Raw genomic sequence first — 12,845 nt, forward strand, 5'->3', positions numbered from 1 at the left:
CGATCCGATATTAATCTACTCATTATAAGGTCAAATATTTAAAACCTTTAAAACTAAGAAGTGCGAAGACAAAATTTCAAGGTCAAAAGTCTTAGTTAACTTCAATTGTTAATTTACTATTTCCTAAATTATATATTTTGTCGATAATTAATTTTGAACGATCCAATTTCTAAGTTGTAAGTTGTGCGCTCTTGAAAGTTAGACTTCTACAAACTTTGTGTTGGAATTTTTTTTTATGTGAAGTAGTAGATATTTTTGAAAAAGAACAAGAGGAATTTCTTAAGTTAAGCTTGACTCTACAGCCAGAAAAGACTTTATAGAACTAGAATTGAGACGTTCTGGGCCATTATCAACCTGTTTAACGTTTAATCTCAACTCGGGTTCTTCGAATTTTGACCATATTTGGGTCAACGTTCTTTTGTGAAGCTGTATTTTCCGCTCTCGTTGCCATCAAAACCAAGCATAGGACAGACTGAGAGTTGAAGGAGACTTATGTTGTGACCCACAACAATTACAAAAAGGGTGGCATGACAGAAAAAAGGTTAAGAACCACTGCCTTAACTAAATGATGTAACGGTTTATACCATATATCGTGCGTGATGTGCTTCGTTTCACAGTGCTTTTCGTTGTCTTTTAATTTGAACTGTTGACAGAAATTCGGACAATTTCTCTTGAATTGGGGGTGATGTCACAAATTAGTATCCAACGGTTGTATCTAAATAATTCTTTCCTATATGAAACTTGTTGTTTTTGTTTACGACTAGCGTTCGTATTACGTCATAATGCCTCAAAAGTGGCGATGCTCACTGCGTTAAAGCAGGTCATTCTTCATAAAAAGTTGCAAGGTAAACCTGTGTGCTAATATGTGCGTCTGGAAACCAAGCTGAAAGCGAACCTGAAAGTTAACACTTCTGGGTATAGGCTAAAACGCGTCGAAGTATTTCCAAAATAGAGGGCTCGTTATTGTCCGTCATAATTAGGATTAGGCAATTTACGAGACACATATTGCTTAACAAGACAAGTGTAAGGAACCCCCGGAATCAACCTGTTGTTACAACAGAAAGTTGTAAGAAAGATTATTTTGGAATTTTTTTTCACGTTTAATAAGATGTGAACATTGTAGTTTCACTACAATCGTACCTTCGATGATAAGTTTATTTAAAGCCTTTCAGTATAAGACTTTGTTCATAGCCCTATTTGTTTAATTCTAAAGTAGATTTCTTTAATCTGATGAGGAACGGTTGTGGGAAAGCTTCTCAAGATTTTACTGCATTTTTTCGTGATTTGATCTATATTAATGTCTTTAAAACAATAAAAGAACAAACGTAAAAACTTTTATTTTTTTAAGTTGGCATAAACGCCATAAACAATCGGCCAGCATGGCCTGGTGCCTAACGCTTGTTAGGTTTTGTTGCTTAACGAGATAGACTTACCTTTAAGTAAAGCGTATGACAGATTTAACAGCCAGCGGACCACATGAGACCATTAAAATTACTTAAAAATGTAAAATTGCAAAGCCAAAAAGGTCGAGTAGATCGACATGATCTTGAATTAGACGTTTCGATACGAACTTGTATTATCTTTAATAAATGTGACTGAGAAGTAAATAAAATCATCACTTATAAAAGGTGGAACGCAATTGTTATCATTCTGAGTTTCTATAGCCGCAGCAATAATCAGCATCTTCACAAATGTCTTCAGTCGTATCGAATCGTCTCAATCGAGATGATGTCAATCTACTCGACCTTTTCGACTTTTGAATTCATTATCAAGCTACGTAACAGATCCGTACAAATTGCACACCAAAACAATTTTTTTAAACAGAATCTAACTTGAAAATGAGGTTGAGAAGGAAATAGCTAAAGAACAACGCAGTTCAAAGAAAATAAATTATTTATAGTGTTTTGCAATTCTTTACCTATATTTGAACATATGAATGCAAAACTCATGGAAACCTGGCGATCCCTGAACTTCCGGTTGTTTGACTGAAGCTACGTGATTCAGCAATTGAAAGTAGTTGCAAGGTTGCGTCACAAACACGATTGGTTCATTGAATCAAATGCCATGAACAATTCATTCCAAGTCTGGCACTCGTGGAGTGCGGAGCAAAAAATGGCAAGCAGAGCGAGTTACGCTCAGGTTGTGAATAAAAAGGCGTTAAGAGGCAGAATTGCCTAAGTATTAGGACGGTTAATCAATTGAAAAGAGACGAAATTCTGAATCTTGTAAAAAGTATTGATTATCCGCTGAAGAAACTAGTTAGAATTGCAGAAATGCGAGGCTAAAACGTCGACATAACTTGCACCAATAGACAAAATGTTTTGGAACTTTACAGCTCTTCGCAGCAGAATCAGTGAAATCTGTTAAACTATACGAAATGCCAATCCCTTTCCCCAGTAAACTTGTAGAAGAGGAAATATCTGCAAAATATGGAAAGGTTGAAAGGGTGACACACAGGAAGGACAAGGTTGTGTTGCTCACCAGAATGAGAATCCTGACTATGAATTCAACAGACGTCGACGAAACCCCTTTACCATGTTATATCAGGATGGCAGACTGCGAATTTTACGTGACCTATCAGGGGCAAGTGTTCACTAGCAAGTACTGCGACGAAAACGGTCACAAACAAGCAAACTGTCCCAAACGCCAAAAACATTTTCCTTGGCTAGTGAAACGACAAGAAGAGTCCAAGCAAGACAAAGCACACGGGGACAGTAAAACGATAACGCAGTTGCACCCCAATCTAGCGCTGGCGTCAACACCACTTACAGCAATCCACATTGTACAACCGCCGTGAGTAGCATTTTAAACGTTAAGCACTCGCCGGACTTGAACTCTGAATCCCACGCCAACATCAAATCAAGTACACCGAACTTTACCAACAACTGGTCAAGGAAAAGGCTGCAACGAAGACCGGACGAGCTTCCAAATAGTAAATCTATAAACTTATGTGCGACCAGAATCTTGCTAAAATGCCCTCGCTGCCACGCTGAAGCTTTGGTTTCGGCTCAGTCGAAAACTTTCCTTCGCTGGAGTTGTTCCAACAAATATGCCGTAGCAATGAAGTGCTGCACGGACGAGTTATTTCTGGTCGAGGAGGATAAAGAAACATGTCAATATCCTTCGTGCAAAGGGACATTAAGACGTATGCCTTGCTGCGAGGAGCTCCAGCCAGAATTCAAGACAAATTAAGATGTGGCGATGAGAAAAAAAATCGGTTTTTAATTTTTTATGTCGTAAAAAGTGTCACGTTGCGTTATTGCAGGAAACCCACAGTAGTGCCAAGCACGAAAAGTTGTGGGGTATGGCATGGGGAGGGGGAAAGTGTTGGGCACACGGTACCTCAAGCAGTAGAAGGGTGGCCATACTAATTGACAAAAAACTGTCCCATACCGTCTAAGACACACGGGTAATTACAATAAATGCAACCCCAATAGTATTTGTTGATGTTTACGCGCCGAATAAGGACGATCCAGATTTGATCGCCAATTTATTTGCCGTACTTGACAGCTTTATGTCCCGATAATCATGGGAGAGGACTTCGATCTAGTTCTGGACAATGACCTAGACCAAAAAGACACAAGACGCTATTTAAAATATTTCTCAAACAGAAATAGGCCTTGCACGAAAAATTGTCCAAACTTGAATCGGAATTTGACCAACTAATGCTGCGCCAAACCAAAAGCGCCGTAACGCGAAGTAGGGCTCGGTGGGCAGAGAAGGGCGAGAAAAATACAAAATACTTTTTAAACTTGGAAAAAAGACTTTGCGAAAATGGGGTTATTAACAGACGTTTGGTCGACGATAAAATAATAACTGACCAAAACAACATTTTGGACGCCTATTTTGGCTAATACAGCTTTTAATAAACAAACGGAAATCGATTAAATAAAACCTCAATCGCTTCAAGATTAAAACACTGGATCTCCCAATAATTAAGATAGAACATTCAAAAATATGATAATTCTTCACTGCTCTCTGCAACATGCGTAAAAATAAATCTCCTGGGCTAGACGATTTTCCAGCATTCTATATCACATTTTGGGACAATATCAAATGCGTCTATATGGGAAGCTTGGCGACATACTGTAAATACGGGTAGGCTGTCAGCTTCTCCGGCAGAAGCAGTAGTAACTCTACCTCCAAAAGTTAATGAAGACCATGTAACACCGGGAAATTTTAGACCAATAACGCTTTGAAATGTAGACTACAAAATTGCATCAAAAGTAATTAACACCCGGGTCCGAAATGTACTAAACGATATTATCTCGCCTGCGCAAAATGGTCTTATTCCGAAACGATACATAGGCACTTATATTCGTCTTTTGTTGGATATCTTTGACTGCGCCGACTATTACGATCAGTGTTCCCTCTGAGGTGCGCAACTGCGCATTTGCGCCGCCACATCAGACAAATTTGCGCATGAAAAATTTGCCTTTTGCGCACTTACATCATTCTCAAATATACCGGTAAACTAAAATATTTTTTCTTTTTTGCCACAACAGTTTTCGCAATGGCCACTTTTTTGTTGAGGTTTGTAGCTAAAAGCAAGTAAACAAATCAAACCTGTAATGACGATTGTGATACATGTTTTGCTGTAAATTACTTTGTCCAATCGGTTTCATCATCCATGCTGTGGATGTTTTTTACGTGATTTTTGTGCAGATACACTGTGTGGTCAATACACCTCAAATTGACAAAATCATCTTGATAAATGCAAATGAGCGAATACTTTGCGATTCTTGGTTGTGTGCTAAAGCCATCACATATTCTATCTTGCTAAACTGAACGTTTGGTTATTTTAACCAAATAATCAGATATTTTTTCGCGTGACCGCTTTGTTGTCATAGCCGTGAAAGTATTTAAACCCGATTGCAGTTGGCCATACTAGTTTCTTGAGAATGTTTGTTTCACGAGGTCACGCTTTGTGATGTCATTTCTAAAATTTTAATGACTCGCCCCCAAACAAAAACATTGATCTTCGCGGGCCCCTGCCAAAGCAGCCTTCAAATACTCTTGCGCACTACAAAAAGTATTTGCGCAATAGAAAATTTTATTAGAGGGAACACTGATTACGATATTCCTGGCGCGATTCAAGGCGTTTGACACGGTGAACTGGGACTTCATATATGCAGTCTTAGCTGCTTTCGGGTTCGGTGATGAGATTATTAAATTAATCGAATGTTTTTATCAAAATCAGTCGTGAGTAAATGTTAACAACAACTTTTTATCACCATCGTTTAACGTTGAACGTGGCGTACGCCAGGGTGATCCTCTCTCTTCAACTTTATTTGTACTGTGCATTGAATGCCTTTGCGTTAAGACAGAGCCGTTACAACGGCACCACAATAAATGGAAAATAACTTAAAGTGTCCCTATTTGCTGACGACACTACATTATTTTTATCGGGTAGTGACCAGGATTTTACAGCAGTCTTTCAGATAATCTTTGGCGAAATGTCAGGCTGCAAAGTAAACATGTCCAGATCAAATGCGTTTTTCATTGGGACAAATCGTAAAAACAGTCACAAACCCATTGAACAAAGTGTTCTCCCATGGCCATCAGGCACTAGCAAATACTTAGGCGTTAAAATTCCCACTAGCGCGAGTCCCGACGCCGATCGAATTAAAAAAAATTCACGCCACTGCTGAAAAAAATTCAAATCGTATCAAATATCTGGTCCGCAAGGGGTCTCTCGCTCCTCGGAAAAACAACAGTTATCAAGACCCTCATGATCCCAATTTAACCTTTAAAATCCGTTTTGTCCCGGTTAGTATACACAAATGCTTTATCTCCAAATTTAAACGAATCCTCTTTGCATTCTTAAGGGTGTCCAAATGGGAGAGGGTGAAAAGAGAGATTTTGCGTGTGAATATAGCAAATGGGGGGCAGGCATGGTCAATATAGAGAACTACTTGTTAGTTTTACAGTACATACGAAATGGATTTCTAAATTATTTGACGAAAATGCGGAGGTTGATTGGAAACAAATCGAAGGCCCTTTTCTCCTAAATAACCAGCGACATGCAGTCAAAGAGTTGGTTATCAAATAATATATATTACTTGCTAAAGTATAGTAAACATTGCACGTTTTAAGGTGCTTTAATTTATGTGAATTGCTGTAGTCCTACTCCCTCTCCGGCAATTTTATGTTTCTATACCTAATGCGTACTTTATTTATTTTTCTATTTCTGTTGCGTTATTCATATCAAGCGCTCACGCGGTTAAAATTGTTGAAACACGCGAAGAGAGGCAGTGCCAAGCTGTGCCTCTCTTCAGATCACGAAAGCTCTCTTCAGATCACAAAATGCACTGCATTATGCGCGCCTTTTTCTTTCGCAAGTTCTCTCGGAAAACATGATGAACGATTTAGATATGATTTGAAGCATGCCTTAATGGTGACGTCCCAGCTATGAAGTCCAGCTTGAATGCCGCATAGTAGGCTGCGTGTACATTGACTTCTTGCAGTGTAAAGGATTGTTTTTTTATAAAATTTAACTGAAATGGAGGAAAATTTAGTATCTAAGCTGAGAAATATTTTAAAATAAATTTCCAATCTAAAGTTGAAGTCATAAATAAAGGCAGGCCTGTTCCAGATTTAAAAGGTTTTTATCAGACGACTGGACAAAAAAATAACACCACACTTACAAAGAGATTGGTAAAAAAGGAATGGATGTGTGACTGTCATGGGCGTAGCCAGGGGGGCCATAATTCCTCAAAAAATTATAAATATTGTACTCCTAATAATAATTTGTTTTGTAGCATTTATGACCAATACCACAACAGTCAATCACAAGCATGCCACACCTGCAATTGTCATGCACTGTTACGTCATCAACGATGTAGTTATTATTACGTATAGTCATTTTGTTTTTGCTCTCTGTATGGTTTTTGAGTATTGCGCTAAAACTCAGTAATTTGCTGCTCGAAACGGTTTGCTAGCATATTTATTTGTGTTCGATACGCAGTTCATACAATGGCAAAAGCCAAACAAAAAAAGTTCAAACTTTTTGCCCCTCCCCCCCTAATTTTTTGGCTGGCTACACTACCGGTGTCTGTGCTTTAAAAAATCGCCTTTTCTACTTTCCCTGTTTCTTGTTTTCAGATTTCATTTTTTTATAAACGTGAAAAGCTTATTTTTTATAAAAGTGAAAGCAAGCAATTTTTTTTTTTTATTAGTACGGTACGATACTTTTTTGTGGTTGTTACGTGACTTGAAAAAATTAGTGCCTCACCATCTAGGAACCTCACCGCACGTCACTGAAAATAACAGACTAGAAGCTTTCCTCAATGGGAACATAGGAACAAACAATGTAGTTACAAGGCACCTGCGAACGTTACGTTGCGCGATAACGGCGTGCAAATAACTCTTTGGTGTCATAGATCCAAAGGGAAACAGCCGTCCGCTTGGCTAAACAAAAAAATGAAATACCATTCAAACGTTTTTTATGCCATCACCTGTATAATCTAATATTATTTTTCACTAAAACTTATTAAACATAGGCCTACCATATGTCCTCTTTTAGGAGGATTTGTCCTCTTTTCTCCAAAAAAATGAATGGTCCTCCGAGGACGCTAAAAAATGCTCAAATCTCCTCTTTATTCGCATTTCGAGTTAGTTGCTTATATTTTTAACAAGGATTTGTTTTTATTTCTAAAAAAAAATACTGTAGCCATGAAACGTGATAAATTACTAGTTTAAAACAGGTTTTCCAACAAATTTTCCAACCAGCCTTACCTTCTTGACATTGCGCCCGAAAAATGACAACAGAACCTCACATTTAAAAAGGCCCATTAATAAAGCAAGGGTGTGAGTTTTGTAGGCGTAGCCAACTATCGGTGTTACTGCATGCTAGGCTATGTTCTTCTTTTTTTATTTCTTACAGAAGCTCATCTAGTTAGTCTACAGCAGCGGTTCTCAACCGGAGGGCGCGACCCCGAGGGGACTCCAAGCAATTCTTAGGGGGCGCGAGCTCTAAGTTAATATTTTTTTTTTGCAATGATTCTAATGGTTTCGTTTTGGTTGTACACCTCTCCTACAGCGCTGTACAAACTCTGTTTTTGCCAACTTTAACGGATTTAAATCCTTTGGCGGGCCGGTCAGCACTAAACGTTCACTTGGATGTTCTTTAAAGTGTTTAGTTTACCAAAACATTTTTAATCAGAAATATCCTATCTTTCAAAGTGAAAACAATCTTACAGGGTTAGAAGGTCTACTGAACTTATACAAATGATTGTTAGGGAACACACAATAAGACCTAAAAAGCAACAATACCTAGATCTATAAAACCATAGTGTTAGGACCAACGTTATAATAATGTCAAATACACAGTAACATCCAGTACAGCTTAAGATCAAAATCGTCTGAATAAGACCTAAATCTGTCGAAATAGGACCTAATTTCATCGGAATAAGGCCTAAATTCACCGGAATAAGGCCTAAATTCATCGGAACTAGTCCTAAATTTATCGGAATAAGGCCTAAATTCAACGGAATAACGCCTAAATTCATCGGAATAAGGCCTAAATTCATCGGAAGAAGGCCTGAATGGCCAAAATAACGCCCGAACCTGTGGGTAGAGGATATGAGACGATCGGGGGCCATCGATCTGGCATCGGCCGTTATGGTGACTACGTTTGGACGCCCTAGTCCAGTGTTTCTTAACCTTTTTTACTTGGGGGCGCACCTAGAGACGTTTGAAAACGTTGCGGCGCACCTTGCGAGCGAGCGAGCGCGAAATGCTTGAGGTGTACCAGTATTTCTCTTAAATTGCCTGAAATTTTGTATTATATAGGTTTTATAGTTGCATATCTTTAAAGCAGGGTGGGCAATTATTTTTAACCGCGGGTCGCATGAGAAACACAAAATGTTGTGGCGGGCCGGGTCAAAAATAGGATCTCAATTACATGCAATATGACGTCCTACTCTGACGGTATAAAACAAATAAGCTACCAAACTCCTTATTACGTTTGCAGTTGTGCAAAAGTTTGCAATTTAAGTCGAATTTAAAGAAGACGTCGCACAAAGCGCGAAAAAATTGCCACTATATTTATTTTAAAATGCCAACTTTAATTTATATTTAGAGGGGGACGTGACGCATTGAGCACAGATAAAAAATGTACCTATCTCTTTGATATATATCGGCATTTATCAAGTTGTGGGGCGCGTTGACCCAACACTACAGTTAAGATTAAAATGCGTGAAAATTTCTAACAAAAAACTTGTTTGTTTTTTTCCTTTTTGAGGCTTTTAGTTACCGATATGTTATTTGCGGTAAAACGGCAATATTGCAAAGACGGTATAAAATTATTCATTAAATAAATTAAGTTGACCAAACGTAAATCGGTATGTTTCAGAGTTTAGAAAACGGCAGGTATTTAGTTCACATTTTATAGACGAAATACATTTGCCCGAAGCGCCAAAAATATATAAATATTAGAATAAGTTTGGTAAACTTTCGTTTGAGAGAGCACCATAAGCGGAGGACGCTTTCGGTCTGAAAAGATGTCAAAAAACGTGTGGCACTTACGAGAAAGACTAAAGAGATCGCGCGAAGGGCGTAAACAAGTTTATTTTAGTATTCAAATTAGGCTAAAAATAAAGTTTTGTGGGGTCATGACTATATCCATTTATTAAAAGAGTGTTAACGATACAACCAAACATGTAGAAACTCGCCCTTGTTTTTGGTTATATGTATTTTAGGCAAAATAAGCCGCGGGTCGGATTAAATCCCTTGGCGGGCCGTATCTTGCCCAGATCTGCTGAGACTTCCAGCCTTTGAGACTAAAAACGTTATTTTGTCCATTTAAGTCTTATTTCGATAGAAGGACCTATATTATTTTTTCTTTTCGCTCGCGGCGCACCTAGCAGTCTTCCATGGCGCACCAGTGCGCCGCGGCGCACCGGTTGAGAAACGCTGCCCTAGGCTGACCGGCGCCGTCAGGGCGCCGCTGTTTTGGCACCGGATTTTTGGTCCTGTTTGGGGTTATTGGTGGGTAATGGATGAGGTTAGAAAATGGGTTAGCGTTGAAATTATTAGGGGAGTTAGTGATGCACTTATGGGTGGGGTTTGGGGTTAGTTAAAGTGTTGTTTAGGCCTGATTTTGAGTTTTTAGGTCTTGTTCCTATTTTGGCCTTATTCTGAAGTGTATTTTATTCTGACGTTGGTATTGTTCTTATCTCGGTCTTATGGCTGGAGTCCGATTGTTATTATGTTTTGATATGTACCATGGTCATATACATTATGACATCATAATGATCAAAATAGCGTGATAAGAGTAATATTTTTGTAATGTAATTTCAAAGGAGTTGTTGGTGTATTTTTCGCCACAATTGCTGGCGTGTGCTTGATTTAACAACGATGTTTCACTATCATGTTTAGTGCACTGTTTCTTTTGGAACTCCCTGCATAAGGGATATAGTAGGCTAAACCAGATTTATTTGTACGAAAGATTTTACGGTGCGAGATTAAACGTTGAAATGTTTCTCAAAAGTTTTTCTTAAAAGTTAAAACAAATAAATGAAATGCTTACAGCTTACGCTATTTGAATTTTTAGACAATGATACAGAATCACGAGAAAGTGTCAGTTTTTAAAGACAAAACGCATTCTATATCGTTTGTGAAGCTGACATGTATGTTTAAAGGCAAATTTAGAATTGAATTTTTTTTTTACTAACGCTAATTTTAAAATTGTGTATTTGGATCACTGTATCATATTTAACCGCTGATGTATCACATAGCAAATTTTCTTGTATCATCGCAAGAGAAATAGCTGCATCGCAGGATCTAACACAACTACCACAGTAAATTGATGTCAAACCAAGTAAACTAGACATAAAGCGAAAAATTGTGACTTGTCGCAAAACGAAGATGCATTTAAAAATGAAGAGCGAAGAAGCGCGGTTCAATTCGCCCCCCTCCCTCCATGTTTAACATGGTTTGTATGCAATTTCCTTTTTTGTGTAGCCTATATATTATAGATTTTAAAAGTTTTGTGTATTAAACATTAAAAAAGTATCTACATTCTACAGGGTTGATTTTAAATTAAAATTGATACTCCACAGTGTCTATCCATCAGATCTCGCCTATTTACATTAATAGGCCTTCAGTGTTAACATAATTTGTCAAAGATCAACAGATTGAGTCCCGTATGACCGATAAAGGCGACTGTTAACTAAGGGCAGTCGCGCAGTAGGGCGAGGGTGTATTAACCAGCACTCGGCTGGTGCGAGTCCTCGCACAGTGGGAGTGAAAAATCCGAAATAATAATAGAAATTAAAAAAAAACATAATAAAACTAATTTTTAGCAGCAGCTCTTCACCAATTGCATTCCACAAAAATACCTTTATATTAATTGTACCGAAGTTTCGTGTTTGCAGTAGCCTTCCTACCTTATTCTTTCCGTACATACTTCTTCGAGTTGTAATTCGTGTCGCCATGATAGTATCATCCAGAGGAATGTTTTCTCCGTCTATGCTCGTAAAGCTCAGGCAACGCAATTGTTTGTTGTTACTAAATAAATAAAATAATAAGGACATTCAACAGTCGCTCTTGCCTTTTATGGTTAACATTAAATCTTACAACTTGCCAGTAATAGTATAAAACGGACAGAAAAAGCACAACTACGATTGACAAAGACACTAGGCATCCGATTAAAATGTTGTTAGTATTCGTTTCACTGCTTCCTTCGCCGGTAGCCGTTCTGTTGTCTACAAGTGTTGCGGAAGTTGATGCTATTTCCATGTTTCTTGTAGTTTCAGAAATTGTGGCTGTTTTTGATAGTGTTGTTTTTGTATCTGCGGTAGTTGCTATTGTTGATGCTCCCATTGTTTCTGTTTTTTCTGAGGTTACTGCATTCGTATGAATTGATGTTGTTAATGCATTTGTTGATTGCTGTGAAGTCGTTAAGGCAGAAGTAGACTGCGGCGAATCCGCAGTAGCGACCGCTGGTATAGTTGTATCTTCTGTTGTTTTCCAAACGGTTGTAGACTGTTCAGAGTTTGTTTGCCCAACACCTGAATTGCTTGTAACTGATTCTAGCGCACTTGTGGAAATGTCCGAAAGGTTGAATTTTTGTTCTGTGGAAATTTAAATAACTAAAAATCAACCTTTTTAGCTACAAACAAAGTAAAGGAAAAACTGTCAAGAAAAGAACAATCAATATAAACTAAATATTTTAGCAGTTCAATAAGCAAAAAGAACCTGTCAGTCAAACAATATTGATTATGGCATTTGGTTCAGCGAACAACACGTTTTACGACGTCACCATGATAATTGGTTTCAATCAATGACTAAACCTTTATTCGAACAGGAGCGTTCATCAATTTAAATCGTACCAAAAATAACACGCTTTAAGCTACAGTTTTTATTTTATTTTATTTTACCGAATAATTTTATCTGCCACAACTCATGTAAATTATACTGCTTAAGCTTGCACTTAAAAGTCAACCAGTAAGAGACCAAAAGCTTTATTTCTTCCTTAAAAGTAATTTGTTGATGTCAAAGAGCCGCACATAACAAAATGGGAACAACTTAGGCAAGTTGTCATTTGTGCAGCGACTACCGACTGCCGTACTATACATAAAAACATTTGGCTCGCTAGTCACTGTTGTATAAGCCTGTAAGTGTACTCCTTGTACAATGTATTTTGTTATGATTGATAACTAATAATTACAGTGCTTAGATAATTGTTGTATTTAACCAATTGGTTGCAAATAACGATAAACTGTAGGTTTATTTAAAAAAAAGTATAATTACAAGGTTGGCTTACAATATTTTGATATAGCCTACTTGTTTTTGTTTTATTTTGTCAATTTTAAATCACAAAAAGAGTTACGCTTTGTGGC

General features: G+C 37.8%; 1 protein-coding gene across 1 annotated transcript in view; it reads right to left on the reverse strand.

Annotated features, from left to right (window-relative positions):
• The window catches only part of LOC146168183 (receptor-type tyrosine-protein phosphatase epsilon-like), a 110,167-nt gene that overhangs the window by 64,624 nt on the left and 32,698 nt on the right, over nucleotides 1–12,845 (reverse strand). Inside the window, exons 4-5 of the mRNA XM_083386186.1 lie at nucleotides 11,588–12,077; nucleotides 11,391–11,511 (exon numbers count right to left, since the gene is read on the reverse strand). Coding sequence (XP_083242312.1) covers nucleotides 11,391–11,511; nucleotides 11,588–12,077 — 611 coding nt within the window. The remainder of the gene's footprint in view (nucleotides 1–11,390; nucleotides 11,512–11,587; nucleotides 12,078–12,845) is intronic.

Source organism: Ascidiella aspersa, chromosome 1 (genome assembly GCF_963924565.1).
Source record: "Ascidiella aspersa chromosome 1, kaAscAspe10.2, whole genome shotgun sequence".
Taxonomy (NCBI): domain Eukaryota; kingdom Metazoa; phylum Chordata; class Ascidiacea; order Phlebobranchia; family Ascidiidae; genus Ascidiella; species Ascidiella aspersa.